General features: G+C 40.2%; 1 protein-coding gene across 1 annotated transcript in view; it reads right to left on the reverse strand.

Moving 5' to 3' along the window:
- The window catches only part of adgrd2 (adhesion G protein-coupled receptor D2), a 34,725-nt gene extending 24,904 nt beyond the window's left edge, over positions 1 to 9,821 (reverse strand). The window contains exons 1-7 of the mRNA XM_088306677.1: positions 9,430 to 9,821; positions 9,204 to 9,261; positions 8,869 to 9,108; positions 8,150 to 8,773; positions 4,208 to 4,330; positions 2,689 to 2,783; positions 1,714 to 2,001 (exon numbers count right to left, since the gene is read on the reverse strand). Of these exons, the coding sequence (XP_088162803.1) occupies positions 1,714 to 2,001; positions 2,689 to 2,783; positions 4,208 to 4,330; positions 8,150 to 8,773; positions 8,869 to 9,108; positions 9,204 to 9,261; positions 9,430 to 9,474 (1,473 nt within the window). The 5' untranslated portion in view covers positions 9,475 to 9,821. The remainder of the gene's footprint in view (positions 1 to 1,713; positions 2,002 to 2,688; positions 2,784 to 4,207; positions 4,331 to 8,149; positions 8,774 to 8,868; positions 9,109 to 9,203; positions 9,262 to 9,429) is intronic.
- Positions 9,822 to 18,700: the final 8,879 nt, after the last annotated feature.

The raw sequence follows: 18,700 nt of genomic DNA on the forward strand, positions 1-18,700 counted from the left end.
GGCACACCCTTTTGTCCTTTTTCAGAAAAATAAGAGTCATGTCTTCGTCCTTTTAAAGCTATTCCGTCCTTACATTTAACCTCCACCACCACGCGCAAAAAAAGTATAAAAATGCATGAAGAGAGGCTAACGGCAGAGGTTTCAAAATTCGCTTCAAAAGCGACAATGTCTATATTTATCCAAAGAAATTAATTACTTGCACTTAATTTAGCTGCTATATTGTGATGCTCACGAGGTAGTGAGGGGAATTTACACTTTTATCATTGTAAAGTAAACCATTGAATAACACATTACATTTAGTTATATTCATTCAATGACAAGGTGTATGGAAGTCATTTGTCAACATGTCATTGTGGATGACGATGTCGCATTAAAATGTTATTATTATCAACTGCAAACAGAATAGCATACTCCCAAATAATGAAACAATAAAATAAAGATTGAAGAAATATAATTGACACAAAATATGGAGCCCGAGCACGAGACAAAAAGAGCAAGAGAGAGAAAGAGCGAGAGAGTGAGTGCAAGTACGTTACAAGATTTTATTCTGCTACCAGTGCAAATATTTAGATTTTATGCACGCGGTAATTAAGGGGTCGGACAAACACCCACTTCTTGCTTCATCCGTCCTTTTTTACACAACTTTGCCCATCTCGGATAACGATGTTATCCAGCTAGCTAGCTGGTCCAAGTCTGCTAAAGCATTGTAAGTTTGTATAGGGTTGGTTTTCTACACATGGTGAACAGTGTTCGGGTAACATGTTGTAAAAAAGAAACACATTACACTTGGAATATATTACTTTTTACACTTAGACAGCTAAAAATATAGCAAGTTACTCATTATATTTCTGTAACATTATTACAGGTACTCAATTCCCGTACCGTGTTACAATTCGGGACCAGAAGAGAAAATAAAGCACCCAAAACAAAGGACAAAGCGAGCGGTCTGTTAGATCTTTTACAATATAAGTTATTAACTCAGACATTCTCCTTGAGGAGAATTTCATACTTGCCTAGGGAAGTCACACACTTTGTATAGCTTTAAAAACTTTTAAAAATGCTGTATAAGTATACAAATGCATCGTAGAATTTAATATGGCTGACACGTCATTGTGAGACCAATCACTGTTTGAAAAAACTACATTCCCACCCCATTAAAGTTTCAGATAATGGGTGGCTGGATGAAAAAAGAAAAACAAGAGGTACTCAGGTTGGATTGCTAATTATCAATAAATTATTTTACTCGGCAGATTAATCAGTATTTTTCTGCCAGAAATCGGCATCAGCAGCGGTCTCAAAAAATCCATCTCTGTCAGTCTCTAAAAAAATATGTCTAATTGTCAAATATTTATCAAAGGCAGTGAGCTCCCGCCATAGAGTCGAAATATTTTGCATTACACCCAACACGATATATTTTAAGATAACTTTATCGGCTATGGTTAGAAATTTTGCATTTCCCTTTTAAAATGTCATAATCATTACTGAATCTATCACTGATTAAAAAAAATAATAAAAGTAATTTAAACATGTTTAAACTTAAACTAATTGGTAATATCATGAACTATATTACATTTTGGAAGTAACGTCCCCAACACTGATGATTACTGGTGACAGTGGCAAAAGCCAGACATGCATTCCCATTTAAAATTGCACAAAGGCGAGGCAAAAATGCAGTGAGGCAAAGAGGCGATAAGAAGGTTGACAGTATGATACCTCTTTGATGGCCTGCCACTTAAAGGCATTGTCCTGGCTGATGACGCTGTCGGCCACACTGATGAAGTGCTGGCTTAGCTTCTGGACGCTCTCCTTGGTGTGGTTGGCGGAATCAGAAAGCTGTGGGGGAACATCAGCAGCCCGAGACAGCAACTGGATGAGGGAAACCATGTCTGTTGGCTGAAGTCCCTCCTGCCTTGTGTCCTGCAGAGCTTGGACAGACACGTCCAGCAGGGCGGAAGCTTCGGCCAGGCTGCTCAGACCTGATGACTGCTGTCCCAGTACTACCTGTGAATAAAGAACAGTCTGCTGTTTTCTTCCAGATCCACTTCAATAACAGCACTTCATACTTAGGCCTGGCAGATGACTGATAACATGACCAACTACACTCAGCTGAGTATATATATTTTTTGTTAATATTATTATTATTATTATTAATCACCAGAACTGGGCACTTGACCCTTTTTTGCCAGTCAGTCGCCGTGATTTGGCTAGCCTACCGGCGTCGATTCTCTGGCCTTATTCATAATCTTGATGGGTTTTCAACTCATCACGGTGACATTGTTCAAGAAACTGATGTACAAACCCCAATTCCAATGGCCAACTGTTGGATTTTCACAAAGTGATGAAACTCACACCATCCTCAGTGAACGAGTGAGCCTTTTGAGAATGCCCTTTTTATACCCATTCAGTTTCCAATCAACCTGTTCACCGAAATAAATAAATAAATGTGTTTGTTTGGACATTAAATATGATATCTTTGTAGCGTATTTAATTAAATACAGATTGAAAAGGATTGGCAAATCACTGTAGTCAGTTTTGAATTATCGTTTACTTATACACAATGTCTCAACTCCATTGGAATTTGGGTTTGCAGTCTCACTTGGAACTCTTCGAAACTGTATATAAAAATCAAGTCATGGAGGGTAAAGAGAAAGATGAGTATGAATACATAAAAATGTATGGGTAGTCTACCTGGCTGCTATTTGAAAGCTTCATTAGATGATTCATAAAGGCAGTGGGTTGAGAGCTTTGGGAATCACTAATCTGTTTCATCTTCAGGTAGCGTTCTGGGTCAAAGAACAGAAACAATAAACATGGCGTTAGTACAGTGATGTGCTGTGGAAACATTTTGACTTTGGCTACAGTAAGTGTAGTTAAAAATGAAAAGAATTATGAAAAAATTAATTAGGCAACTCGGATGATGTCAGATTCTATGTTTTGGTTTATATGTGTTTGATTAGATCAGGGGTGGGCAAACTTTTTCATTGGCGGGCCACAATGGGTTCTAAAATTTGACAGAGGGGCCAGACCAGGAGCAGATGGATCAGTAACCTCACCTCATCGGAGAAAAAAAATACATTTAATTTGAAATGAACGTGAACAAAAGCATTAAAACCATATATATGTCTTTGAAAAACCACAGTATTTAGAAAATAAAACATTAACGAGGTGTATTCATTTCATTTTTTTCAAGTTTGGCGGCATTTGGCCCCAGGGCCGTAGTTTACCCACGCCTGGATTAGATTTGAGTTTTTTTGTGTCCACCTGTTCTTGTCCGTCAGTTCCTTGAGTATACCAATCAGCTCCTTCAGCCATTTTTGACTTGTCCTGGTGTTCCGCATTGTCTCATCACTTTGCATTTAGTTCCCTGCTTCCTTTGAGTCCCTGTCAGTTCATTGTACTTGTCTCATTATGTTGCCTGTTGTGGTGAGTCAGTTGACAGTTTTACTTCATTACTTTATACCTAGCTTTTTGGACTTTTTATTTGAATTTTTTTATTCCATGTATTTCGAACTTTCTTTGTTTTATTTTGTTGTTTGGGCAAATAAATACTTGGTTTTGGAGTAAATCCTGCAATGCTGCTTGCCTCTGCTTTTCTGCATTTGAGTGCGTCCTCGCAACTACGTTCGAATGTACTTGTAGGCTAAATACGAAAAATGTAGCAGTTTTTCCATAATGCCACAGGATATTGTATTGTGCACACACAAGTTAAATAAACGGCTTCTTAGTTAGCATTTGACCAATATTATACAAGTACATAAAAAAACAATAAGTGAGCAAACATTGTTTAGACTCAGTTAAGTTGCGGCTTCTTTCTGGTGGTAAAGTCCTGGTATTTCGGAGAAGTGTCTGTATATTTCATGAAACACAAAAGTTACAGCGTGCAAGCAACTAAACAATTCCTGGCAGATCCAGCCCCATACGGGAAGGTCAAGTGTATCAGATCAGACAATGGAACAAAGTTTTTGAGTAAAAACTACCAACCTTTGCTAACTAAAAATAGCATCAAGCATGAGACATCAGCACCATCAGGAAACAATGCCGAATGGAAAAAAAAATCCAATACCTTTGAAAGTTAAGATGGGGGACCAAGTTTCAATTGCAAACCAAAGTAAGGAATATTTGGGACTAGCTGTTGAAAAAGTGATAGTTTATGGTTTACTATCCACATACCTCTGGAATTTCAATAGCATGTTAAAATAAGACATACCTCTGCTACTCACGCAGATAAATGGCAGCGGCTCGGAGCAGTCCAACAGACTCATTTGTGGGTGCTGATCTGACTGGATCTGCAGCGCTCTGCAGCCTTGCAGCACCATCTGCTGGTGTTTTGCTGCTCACACGTCACACAAGTGCCAATTAGCACAGTCAGACATAAAAAAAGAAGAGTTTCCAGCAAAATATGTTAAAAAATGTGTGTGTGTGGGGGGGGGTGTCAGTATTCAGAAACAAGTCGATGCTGAAGAACAAGACAAACAAAACAAACACATGCAATTCATTGTACAAATATGCAGCATCTTGAAAAAAATGAGCCGCTCAAGAGTAGGACTAATTAATTCTATGGTGAACTAGGGGTTCTCAGACCCAGCATGGTGTGCTTTACAACTAAATTGTTAAGAAAACAGCCTTTAAAAAGAAAAACTTCGAATGTTTTACATTTCGTAAGATATAGTGGAAAATTCAGAATGTAATTATACAAATTTGTCACCACTGTAAACCTCAAACGAGTACTAAAAGGCAGACCTGTCACCAAGGACAGGCTGTGCTCACCCATTAAGATGCTTGTTGCGGTGTTTGGCAAGTGAGCAGGGACATCTTACATTAGAGTCGGCAACTAAAGAGTTATTTGAACCCTTTCTCCTCACTAGGGTCGCTGGAGCCTCTCCCAGCTATCTTCGGGCAGTAGGCGGGGGACACCCTGAAATCGTTGCCAGCCAATCGCAGGGCAAACATAGACGAACAACCATCCAAGCTCACACTTATACCTGGGGACAATTTAGAGTGTTCAATCGGTCTGCCTTGTTATTTTTGGAACGTGGGAAGAAACCGGAGTACCTGGAGGAAACCCACACAGGCACAGGAAGAACATGGAAACCATACACAAGAAGGGCGGAGACGGAATCGAACCCACAACCTCTGCACTGTGGGGCCATCGAGCTAACCCATCAACCACTGTGCCACCAGTTAGATTGTTGTTTTCAATAAATTACTATTTCAAAGTGCTTTTTGTAACCCCCTTCTTGCTTTTGCATTTGCATATATACTTAAAATTTCATTAAGATCCAAATGTGCAAAAGGTATATTCTAGCTACTATTTTTCAACTGGTCACACATAAAGTATTTTCGCTTTGATTGTACACCCTTTCGATATATTTGTTTTGTTATAATTATCAATTATATGTCATCCATCAATATCATTGGTGTGGAAATTCATTTGATAATTTAATTTAAGTTTTCCTGTCTGGGATTATTTATTTAGTGGACAAAATATCAGTTCCAATAGTTGTATTAAAAGATAAATCTTATCAGGACAAATATTACTCAAATTTAGTAATCTCCCACCTCAGACTTGAAACCTTTAATATTATAGCTCATACTTTTGAGTTAAATGTCATCATTACAAGTTAACTTTACCAGCTACAGTGTTGTATACAATGTTGCACTTTCCTTTCAAAGTGTCAAAATAGTCATTAAATTAATTAATCCCCGATTTAAAAAAAAGAAACTGAAAATTAACTTAAACTTGAGCAATTGATTACTTTACAAGGACATGCGAGTAACATGTAATATGTCGTAGATTTGGAAGTAACTTGCCCAACACTGTGCACAAGTAACTGAAGGATTCACACCACCTATTGCTCTCCGGTGTAGCGCTGTGCATGAATATCTGTCCTTTCTGTTTAGTATAACAAAAACAATCATGCAGCTCTTGCTGGTGACCAGCAGCAAAAGTAAAATAAAACAGCCAAGATGCATTCAGCCAAACCATCGCTCACTGGTCAACCTGCTCGGTCAACTGAGCCAAAGGCAAGCAGCAAAACCAACATGCTGACAGCAGCTGATCACCGGATGTCAACAGCTCTGAGCTGGGCCGCAGCAACAAGTGGCCCTGCTGTGGAGAGTGAGTTGCCCAGTGACAGACGGTTCAGATGTTCGAATATTGGCTGCCTCGTTTTGATTTTGCTGCTGGTCTTGCTGGTGGCGAGACCAAACATGAATCCCTGATGATCTATGCTTAAGTAGGTATGTAGTAGGTCTTCAGTCTAGTGGTTAGAGCACTTTGCTCCTTATCGGTGTGAAGCAGGTTCAAATCCAAGACTGGCTCTCAATGTAGAAAATGGTTTTGCCCTACACTTGCATGTTTGGATTGTTTTAAACACAGTAAGACCATGTCACCAAGGATAAATTAAAATGGTAAAGATTAGAAATACACTACATTTTGCAAGACATGTAATAATTCAGTTAAAAAGCTAATTGATTAATGTTGTTTTTGTCATTGATGGTGGCGTGGTACATTTGTGTGACTTTGACGGAGGCAGCGTCGTTCATCTGCCCCTCAGTGACGGTGACAATGTGAGAATGACTGATTGTCTGTTTCAATTTAAACTCAGTGGTAGACTGATGACCAGTCCAGGATGCACTCTGCCTTTTGCCGGATGTCAGCTAGAAAAGTCTCCAGCGAGCTGCGACCCTGAACGGGATAAGCAGCAGAGAAAATGGATGGATGGATGGATGAGCCTGCCTGCAAAGGGGTACATCATCCAACACTGCTAATACTATGAAACTTTCTTTGTATTTTGCTTTAGTCTGGATGCGCTGTGCTGCCTCCATCCTCACGAGGGTCACATGCATGCTGGAGCCTATCCGAGCCATCTTCGAGTACATACGGAACTGGTTGCCAACCAATCACACTCACACTCACACCTTGGGCCAATTCAAAGTGTCCAATCCACCTACCATGCATGTTTTTGGAATGTTGGTGGAAACCAGAGTACCTGGAGAAAACCCACCCAGGTGCGAGGAGAACATGCAAACTCCACACAGGAAGGCCGGAGCCTGGATTCGAACCCTTCATCTCTGAACTGTGGTAACCAGTCACCCACCATGCCGCCATCTTGGAATTAGTCAAATTCAAATTGATATTCCAATGTAGTAAAATGCGATTTTCAAATCACAGAGACTGAAATTTGCGGGGTTAAGAAAATTACTCTGCTGGATTAAATGTCCAGATAAAATGTCTTGAAATTGCACAACGTGTAAAATACTTTAAAGATGACTGAGAATGTGTTATCGGTCACGTACATAAGGGGGATCATGACATGTGGCAAGTTTGAAATTTGCACTGAGTTGATCGCAACCTGACCTCTGTGTTTATTTCATTGCCACCAATTCAATGCCCTGAGAAAAAAATGACCTGCATGAATGAGAATATTCACCATCTTGTAAGTGCCTTAAAATCAATATTACACACCACTGATTTAGTTGACCACAGTGGTGTCAAAACACACATCCAATTACTGAGATGTAACTTATTATAGATTAAACTTTACATTAAGGTGTTTGTCATGTATGTGTTTGGGCTTTTGAAAGGCCACTGTGGACTTCGACTGAGGCTAATTCAGTGAGGGGAAATAAACATTCATATATATTTCTATTCCTCTTAACTTGTCATGTCCCGGTAAACCTCAATTAATTCCAGAAAGAGCCCGATTGTGGCTCTTTTCCACACTACCCTTTGGAGGTTTGTGGCACATCTTGTTTGAGTTGACATGCACTTGACTAATGAATGCCCAGACTGAACCCTGAACACGTGTATGTGTTGAGCTTTCAGAATCCAAAAAATTCAGTGTACGTGGAAACAATAAAACATGTTTCAACTCATTTTAGTAGTTCAGTAAAAGCATTAATTTGCCTGTTCCAACTAACGCTGATAAGGGTAGACTGCCGTGACGTAATCTCAGTTCCGACAAAGAAACAGACACCCATTTACTCTTTGATTCGCAGCGATGGGAAATGTAGCGCTGAGCCATCACAGATATGAATTCAGGACCTTCGAACAGCCAACAACACGATGAGAAAATTGTAAAAAAAAAAAAATCAAGTTTATGAAAACACGTTCTAATCCATGCAACTGTACTAAATGTGGTCATACCTGGACAAAAGAGTAGGACCTGGACCTCCTTGACAGCCGGGTGATTGATCAGGTGGTCAAGGTTCCAGCTGAAAAGCATGTCCTGATTCATGGCCGAACATCCATTCAAAGCGCGGATGTGGCGGCTTTCCAGAGAAATATTCCAAACATTTAAGTCAGTGATATTTCCAAAAAAGGGCTCAGTGAAATTCCCCCCAAATGAGTCCTGGTCCTGACCCAGAATAAGTATCCCATCAGCATGGATATCTCGAGAAGTGTCTGAACTCGATCCCATGTCCTTCGTTTCACCATCCACATAGATAGCCCAGCGACTGCTGCTCCAAGTGACACAGATGTGATGCCATCCACCATCATTAGGAAAATGTGCTTTATATGGAAGGTGTTTCCCATGCACAATGAGTGCCAGGAGGACGCGTCCCTGCATGTCACCCTGACCTCGTAGTAGGAATTCATTGGTAAAGACACGAGCAGCATAGGAGAAGATGGTGGAGACTTCATTCCATTCTGGATCCCACTGAATACGAACACACACACTGACTGATGACAGAGCAGGGAAAGGCCGATTGACACGGGCAAAGCCTTTCCTGGATGTTTTGGGGAAGTTTAGAGCTGAGAACTGCAAGTCTAAATCAAAGCAAAGGAATGATTATTCAATTTGAAAGTTTTTGTAAATTTACAGAGTGTATACCGATTGTACTGTGCCACCGAGTTTCACTCACACTGCTTGGACAGGGGCATGGGCTCGGATGGCAATTTGGAGGGATTGTTGATCCAGATGTGTGACTGGTGTCCGGCCTGACGCAGTAGCTCCAATGCCCCTTCCCGGACCCCCAAATGGTCCAAGGAGGCAAGTGAGCTGAACTGACTTCTGCAGACGCTCTCAGCCCTTGAAAAGTCCTGTGAGTCATTGACCAGCACTAACGCCCAGTGTGAGGATAAGTGAACCGATCTGGACTGTCCTGGAGAGTCACATTTTTGGCTTATACGCACACACTTATCAAGAAGATTTCAAAGGCGAAACGTTGGATTGATGTATTGATAAACAGTGACTTACCATGTGAATCGCCCACCCTGTCAGTCCCAACATGCGTTGGCTCAGTCTCACACACAACCTACAAGAAGAAGCCAAGTTGATGTTAAACTTGCAATTTATGTTTTGCATTTTTAGTTAAAATCCTGACTTTTTCACACCTTCAAAATATTTTCATTCATGATTACGTTGACATACAAAGCTATAAGACAATCTTTCAATAAATCTAATAGAATAAGAAACCTATTACCACAACAGAAAACAGTATTAGTCCAGCATGCACGGCTCCAGTCATCTCTATACCAGTTCTAATGTCCAGTTAAAACAAAATCCTTGTCCAACTTGGTCCAAATCTTGAAGAAAAAATAGTGCTGTATTAATACACTGTTTAAAAAAATAAACGTGTATTGGAACAGCTATTCGAAAGGTTTCATCTCATGACCGGACCAAAGCAAACCACTGAACAACAGGTTGATTTAAAAAATCCGGTCATAGCAAAGTTAATACTTCAACCCGTGTTTCGCAGCAAAGACAGCTGAGTGTCACTCCCTAAGTAATCTGGAAACAAAATCCACATGTGTAGGACAGCTGAAGGTAAATCCATCCAGACTCGTCATCAAGAACCTCTGCCTCTACGTCCAACATATCCAGCAGAGGTCTCAAGACTGGCAGACAAACAGCAATCCCACCGTCTGTGTGACGGGAGGGACATCTATTCTACCTCTTCTCCTTCCTCCTCCCTCTCTTCAGATACCATACCCCTCCTTCTCTCGCACCCTGAAGCCATCTAAGCTTTGTCATGCAAATGCAGTCATTTTCTTTTTCCCCAAAGAACCCAACTTACGCAAGCAGTGTCAAGCATTTGGCAAAGAGAGTTCATCAAGAGCAACAGGGGAGCGGACATTTTTACCACATAGCTCTTATTTATTAGTTCCATAGAACTCCAAGTTAATCAAAAAATCGAGTTAATTGCTATCCTTTATAGTTGATAGAAGATTAGTACTTAACATTTGAGGGATGTTTAATACCGAGCTAGGGCCATCAACCTTTTGAAGCTGAGAGCTCCTCAACGTCTGAAATAATAAATGAGCTCAAATACGTTTAGGAATGTTTTTGTATATTAACGAATCATATGCGTGTGTGTGTGTCGACATGGATCACGTTAATGATTTCTCATGACAATAAGACAATGAATAAATATAAGTATCAATATGCAATATCAATTCCATTGTTCACATCTGTAACATTCCCTGGAAATCACAATGGCACATCACTGGTGAGCTATTTTTAGAACAGTGCTGCAGGCTACTTATTTGGTCCTTGGGGGCTACATTTCTTACTACTTTGTACTTTACAGGTATCAATTTGACGGCGCCTGTGTCTATTTCTATGTAGGCAGACATCAAGTATGATTTGAATGCCTGGTGTATGTTTACATGAGTAAGGATTTCAAAGTTGGAACACGATCAAAGAAACAACTCATAACTGTAGTCAAAGAGGTCATGACGTACTTCAGAGTGACTGTCGTGACACAGCCGAAGTAAAAATATTGAATATTATACCTTGAACTAAGACACGGACCAATTGAAATAAAGCCAACCATTAGTATTCCATCAAGTATCCACTTGATGTTCGAGAAACGAGACAGGGCCCCAGTTTAAAAAGCCCCTTTCTGGTTTATTCAACACTAGCATGTGCCTCTCCTTCATGATCCTCACACTTGGAACTTAATACGTTCGTCTTCAGTGCCAAGAATTTTACACAATAAAGAATCAAGCTTTATTCTATTTCTTTCCTCGTGAGTGATTCAAAGTGAGTGGATCTATTTAGAAGTTAGAGCAAGTTCAGACACACTAAAAATATGCACTGCGTTTAGTATTGCAGTGAAAAAGAGAAAAATTCCAAAGGAAGTATTTAAGCGTGAAAAAGTCAAATTTCTTACATGTTTTTCGTGTCTAGACAATGTTTTCAAATGCATTTCAAATGCATGACATTTTGGCTTGTATGTTGGTTAATGCTATTAATGTTACAAAATCATTGGCGATAAACTATATTCGTTTTATGCTAGTGACACTTGAAGTATTTTCACTTCATCATAGCCTATGAAACAAAAACCCTATTATTTAGGAAGAAAATTAAGGAGGGAGCAGCACAGTGGAAATCTGGTTAGTAAAGGAAAATGTCATTGTAAATTGTGAAGAAAATTGTCAAGAAAAAACGAAATTGCATTTTGTGTCAGAAAAATCGCAATACAATTTCCTACATGCAAGTGGAAACGTAAGCATGAAAAAAAAAGGTTGGCCCTCTGAGTGGGGATTCAAATAAAAAAAAACAATAACTGCGCAGGTAGTGATTTTTACTCATGACGAGACGGAATTCCAGTTCGACCGCAGCTATTCAAGTATAAATTACCATCGTAAAGCAAGCATGTTGTATAAATGTATGTAAAAAATATGGCATATTTTGGAGAGAGTTCGAATTGCATTTAATAACGATTAATTCATTATTAAGCAGTGATTAACTCAATTAAAATTTTTCATCATTTGACATCTCTCTGTTTGTAATTGCCAAGAACATGCTTTAACTGAATTGTAAAGAAAACGCATTAAACTTTTTTACACCATTTAAACTGTCCGGATTTTCAGGGCGTGGATAAAACATAGCCTTTGATGCACTTGGGCTTCTGCCACGAGTCAGCCCTCTGCCACTAAATTAAAACTTGAGTGCCTTTACGCATCAGTGGTTTTAATGCGTAATTGTAATTTGGCTACTTAGTTTTTGTAGCAAGGGCAAGTTAGCAAGCTATGCTGACAAACTGTAAAGTTCCTGGAGGCCTCAATTTACAGAACAGGTCAGTGTAGTTCTCTAAATTTCTACATTTTGTCCATTTTGTGTTATTCAACCTACTGTAATATGTTGAAATCAGTGGCCGGCCGTGCATTTCTCCCCTAGGCCTTCAGTGGAGTCCTACTTAATCCGACTTGAATAAATTCACCACATAATGCAATCATTTATGACAGCATGGCTTGACAAATAAGAGAGAGACACTTGTGCACTACTGAGTGTTGCACCACTTCGACTCACAAAAGCGGTTCTTACTGTGATCAAATCGTGATCTGATTGGCTATCGGAACGGTCAATCAGCTGTGAGAGCCGTTGACATACACAGCACAGACGCAAGCAGCTAAGAATCTGAAGGCTCCGCGAAAAAGAATCTGCTGCTGTATTATGAAATCTGCCTCACAACACAAGGTAGCAGGATTCTGATTGGACAAAAATTGTCACCTGAAAACACAACAATGACATCAATGAGAATAGTAATCATATACACAAATCTGAAGAATATTTATATTATTCATATATATATATAAATTTCAATTATTAGAATTTATCATTAAAATGATGATTACTGGATTATGTTATGCCAGCAGAGAACCGTGTCCGGAAGCATGTGAGCCCACCAGCTGGCTGACGCCTCATCGCTGCATTGGAAAGCCTGACAACGATTCCAGGCACCACCATTTTCTTGGCTCAAACATATAGAGATGAGTAGTTATGTGCAAGACGTACCAATGTATTTGATTGACACTTTAAATTTTGGCAGGCATGTTTTCAGCACATTCCGCCGACATTCCCCCTGCATCTGAGGATCTAAATTTTACACAGTTTTAAAGTCCGATTTCATTGACTTGGCAATTTTATATTTTTGCCGGACACAGCTAAGGAGTGTTGTGTTGGGAATGGCACAGACATACACATCCAATACAACTTTATTTCTTTAATTATTTATTTACCGCATTTCTGCAGGAGCACTTTAAAAATGTTGTAATATAATTTAGCAGTGAATAAGAACACAAATGATACAGTAGATACCAGAAGCACAGCAGAACAGCAACAGTCTCATGTTGAGTCAAAAGCTAAAGAATAAAAATGAGTTTTAAAAGTGGACATAGAAGGGGCTTGCCTAACATTTAATGGAATGGTTGTTTCCCATCCAAGAAGTGGTGGGATCCATTGTGACCAGTTCATAGTATCCTTGAGCAAGATACTGAACCCCCAGCTGCTCCTGATGGTATGTCATCAGCAGGTAGACGTGACAGCAGTGTGAAGCGCTTTGAAGGCCTTAATTAGGAAAGGTGCTTTCCAAGTGAAAGACCTTTCATCATCCGCATAGCAATGGAAGGAAAACCATGTTATCGTAGGATGGAACCTAGGGGCAGCAAGTTAAACGAAAAAAAGCAAGAGCCCCAATACAGAACCCTGAGGAACACAAAAAAGACAGAGGGGTGGAGCGGGATCAACCTAGGTGAATACAAGAGGTCCTGCCAGCCCAATAGGATCAAAACCACTCTAGAGCGAAACCACTAATGCCCACCTCCTAACTTTTTTTCTCAAAGTGTTAACCTGTCACCTCAGACAACCGCAGCGGTTGCGGCTCACTTTGACTCTGGTTTGGATGCAGGCATGACGCAAGATATTTTCTCTTCCAGTGCTAAGTGGGGCTTGACTGATATGTGGGGGGCCTGAGAAAAAAAGGTAATGCTTGTTGCACATGATTTTGATGCCTCCGCACTTATCAGCTGTGTATGGTGCTTTGACACCTGTGCATTACTCTGGGAGTGAGTGTTTTTGGAGCGGTAGAGTGCTCTCCGCTCCCATTAATTTCCGAATGCAGCCAACAACACTGGCACACCGTTTCTTCAGATGGAGCCTCAAAAGCGTCCTGTTTGGTGCACTGTCAATAGCTGAACAACACAATAAGTTTTCTAATGGTTTCCTGATTTATATTTTTAAGAAAATGATTCGATGGAGGGATGGATGCAAAACTAATTTAGGAATCAAGGTTTTACATGATGAGTGTGTGAATTAAAGAGGTGAAGGCAGTATGAGCTGCGCAAAGAGTCAGAAGCACCATAAAAGAGCAATCAAATCAGGGAGTTGCATCCCTGAACATAAGCCCCCCCCCCTCCCCATCTAATCTACCCCGCCATACATACACAAATTTTTACAGCCATCAAAACAATTCAATTATTTTGTAACAAGTTCGTACACACATTCCAGACCGTCTCCTGAATGCATTCTAACCGATGGTGCACACACGAGCTTTTAGCACAAAGAGCATATGTGTTTGGAAGTTCAGTCAAGAATGAGATTGATCATAGTAGCACAGCTGATCTAATGTTCAACAAACAGACCATGTAAAGTGAGTCAATTAGTTACGAGGACAATTCATGAGAAATTCATTGACAAGCATAATGAGTGGAGCGAGTTGTTGTTACATCTAACTCGATCTCCAATGTTGATGACGTCTAACTTGTTTATGCACATTCTTTGTCTAGGCATTAATTTTCTGTTCTAGTTCTTATTAGCGCGATGAAGCTGGAGCCTATCCCAGCTGACTTTGGACGAGTGTGCAGTATTTTGTGGATTGGTCACCGGCCAATCACAGTAGGGCACATATTTGACAAACACGCATTCACTCGCTCACACTCACTCTCACAAAGGCCGATGAGTCTCCCAAAGAAAAACCTTTGTGGTTTTGGAATGTGGGAGGAAGCAGTGTGCCCCAGAGAAGGCTCACACAACCGCAGGAGGACATGTCAACTTCATGACACATCACACTGCCCATCCTTACTTGACAAAATAAAATTTGCGTAAAAAGTATATTCCCGTATTTCTTGTGGGTGGACTTTGCACTGCCTTAAAATATTGACAATATTTAGGGTGAATTAAATTCCACTAGGATAATGAGAAGGACAGTTGTTCATGGATATGATCTAAACATTTTTCGTTAGTATATTGTTATTCAAATCAAATTTAAATATCCCTCTTGGAGCAGTTGCCGATAAAGTCCAACCAACTTAAATTATACAATGTGAAAAATTATTTTACACCCCACTGGGCTTTTCTGAGAAGTTAGGGATCAAGCGTAACAACCACTGGAACATGTTTTTTCTGTTCACGACAATTCAACAATTGCAACTTTGGCTTCTTAAGAAATAATTTACTTTCACTGGCTGGAGCATCTTATTTAGCCTTTCATAAATTACCAGTGTCGTATTCTTCTTGTTGATGTCAATTAGGAGTGCCTTTTTTGTTGTTTAATCAGCCCCATTACATGGCTATCACTAAAAAGCGTAGGGATTGAAAAGACAGACTATTGACATTTTCCTTTCATTCAACATGGTGAAGGGGTAGCAAGTAAGAAAATCCAAAGCACAGCTAGTGAAACCAAGGTGGTACATGAGTCAGTAAACCAGTCAAGTGAATCAGCTCATAAAAACAGTCATGTCGAGCAATACCTGCACCCATGAGCAAGACGGAACACAACTCGGTAAAATTATACTGACCTTTTTTATGAATAAAATTTGTAAGATTTCCTGAATATTTATGTTGCAAATGTCTGATTAGACTGTGCCTCCTGGGTTTGTCATAACTAATATGTAGATAAAAGTGTATGCGCTATCACACTGGTTCTCAACCTGCACCTGGATTTTCCCACTGTTGAGTGTAATTAATCTCTGTCAGGTGAGTGTGTGGTTGAGGATCCGAAAACAGGGAAGCACGGCAGCATTGCACTCAAACGGGTATTCAATCGAAAAAAAGAGCAAAAAAAGACAAATCAGCAAAGACCTGAGACTGGCATGCTTTCAACAGTTCAGAGCACTTTCACCTGCCTTAAGTTTTTACACTTCTTTCAGCACCCTTAAGTCCGGTAGATCTACTGCCTTCAACGGGCATTAGAGGACTGTTCACAACACTTAGTAAAGTCACATAAATCCAACAACTTCAAACCCATGTGCTTTACCACATATAAGCGTTTTTAACAAGGCTCCTGTGTGTTTTTTCCCGGTCATTTGAGTAATCTGTCGTGCTTTTAGCCTGAAGTCAACAAACTTTGGTCAGAGCTCATTTAATCAACAGACTTAGCTGCATCAAGCCCGAGCTGACAAAGGAAGGCAGACTAATTGACCTCCCTCCCTTTGCTCTCTCTTTCCTCCACTGTAACTCTGCTGCTGCTGCCACCCAGTGTATTTCCATGACAACCTGGCAATTGTAAGGATGGTATGGAAACGTCAAACACTTGGTGGGCTTGCATCGTTGCACACAAAAGAGCAGTGACCTACATGTGGAACAACGATGGAGGCTTTTCCCAGAACGGCCGAGCAGAGGCCAGAACAGAAATACAATCAATCCAACTTAATTCAGCCTCTACTACCCCGTTGAAAACAGCCCAGCAGAACTCAGGTCCATTGGATCCCACGTCCTAGCAACGAGGGGATGTTTCTTATGACACCACTTATGATTTATTATGGAGGATTTTAGCGTCGCTATATGATTCACAGCGTTGTGTACCATACAGTTAACATTATTAATTCTTTGAAGCCTCCTATTCCACGCCTGACAGCACATCTAACAACATGCAGTTTCTTTCACGCTCACAGGATAGACAGTATGCCAGTAAATCTGAGGTTGAAAATGGCGGAATGCTACCTTGTAAAGCAACATTCTTGGCTGGTCAGCAATCAGGGGCCATGTTTGCCTGTCCTAATCTGGCAGCAGCAGATAGTCTTTATAGCTACCTCTACACCATCAATCAGCTCAGCTACTCAGGGCCCTGTCGACAGCAACGGGGGTCACGTCGTCGCCACAGAAACCGCATTTAAAAGCAGCCATATAAATGATATAGGCTTTTGGCATGACACAAAGAACAAGTGACAGAGGGAGATGGGATTGGGCTGGTCCTATGTGAGCTGTCTTTAGACAGAATTAGTCCTCAGTTTGAGTAAGACAATACTGACCTGAGTCAACCCTACGCTCTGTAAAAAGATACATCTTAGAATCACTGTGATTTGAGCTCTTTGACTTTTACATGCTATAAATATTGTCATTTTCGATGGATTTTGGGGTGAGGTATGTCAGGTCCGAGTGTGAGTTGCTTAAGGGCACCTTAACAAGCCGAGTTGAACAGTTACATGTGTCTGCAGTAGGACTTGTTTTTGATCCCACATATTACTAACACGAACCCTGAGACCACATATTATTCAAAGTATGTTGAATGGTTCTTCCACAAGCTACTGAAGCTCCAGATTGTTGAATGAATAAATTATGAATTTTTCAGGACTGATATGTATTGTTTTCTTCTAACTTCAAACAATCTATTAAGCACCAAAAAAGAATCAATACCAACAGTGAAATATGCTGTTGACAGTTATTGAGTGTAAATGATTTTCATCCAAGCAGAGGTGGGAGTAAGTCACATGCGTGCAAGTCGCAAGTGAGTCTCAAGTAAACCCCAAATAAGTCAAGTCGGATTAACTCCAAATTTCAAGCAAGTCTTACGCGCATGGCTGTAGGGATGATCCCGGACTTCAGGAAACTTCCTTTGCCACAACTGCGCTTTTAATGTAACAATGTTGAGTATGGGCCAGACCCTGACAGCAGTGGCGGTGACAGACCACAGAGGGAACCTTCCGGTGTCAACACCAGAAGATGATATTTCACATTTTCAATCAAATTTGAGAAAATGAAGTCCAGACGCCAGGCTTCATTTGGTTTTCCCCGCACGAGATTTGGCCAAAGAACGATTCCCGGGTCCACCAAAGAAGCTACAGGATGCCTGATTGATTGATGTCTGTGTTACAGAAGCAAATAAGATGACGGCTTCGCCTTGGAGAGGGAGGGAGAGTGAATTCAACAGTGTTCGTTACGTCCCGCCTGTACTTTGCACTCAGCACTTTAATATTCACATAGTACTGAATGCGCATGTCACTTAAAAGAATGACAATTTGTACAAAAGAGATATTCCACGATTGTTGTTTTTTAAATGATTTATTAAAATCAATTGTGGTGGTTTCATCTTAGGGGAGGTGGGCCGGCCTGCAAACTCAAGATAACAATTAACAATTGAGCGTTTTACAATAATTGTGCTATGTTTTAAATTGGTTGTTCTTACAGATGTGTGAATGTAGTGATTTTTTTTAAGTGTTTGGTGCTTGGTTAAGTTTCTGGAAGAAGGCCATCCTGAACTCCTAGGTGCTGATCATGGCGGCACACGCTGATTTTTTTAAGTGTTTGGTGCTGATGAAAGAATGGTGTGTTCAGGGTGGCAGTGTCTGGCCAAAAGTTTCACCAAGGGAACAGACACATCTACACCCTAAAAAAGGATTGGTGAGATTAACCAAAAAAATGGTTAAAATTGACCAATCTAGTTGGTAGTTATGTGTCCGACTGATCTTTTGGTTAAAACAACCAATCGAGAATTGATAGCGTTTTTAACCAATGTTTATTGGTTGTAGGTTCCAACCAATACACGTCAGTCCTTTTGACCAAGATATTGGTTAATTTGTGCACAAGCAACCAATATAAATTGGTTGGACTGGAACCATCTATATTGGTTCATAATGACTATTTTAATTGGTTAAAATTGTACCATTATTGATTGGTACTGCAGGCTTGGAATTTAACATTGGTATCTGGAATAAAATAATGAGCAAGGTTAAAGCACCAATGCAGTTCAG

The sequence above is a fragment of the Idiotropiscis lumnitzeri genome, chromosome 1, assembly GCF_059441095.1.
Source record: "Idiotropiscis lumnitzeri isolate Australia: NSW breed Sydney's pygmy pipehorse chromosome 1, RoL_Ilum_1.0, whole genome shotgun sequence".
In the NCBI taxonomy this organism is placed as follows: domain Eukaryota; kingdom Metazoa; phylum Chordata; class Actinopteri; order Syngnathiformes; family Syngnathidae; genus Idiotropiscis; species Idiotropiscis lumnitzeri.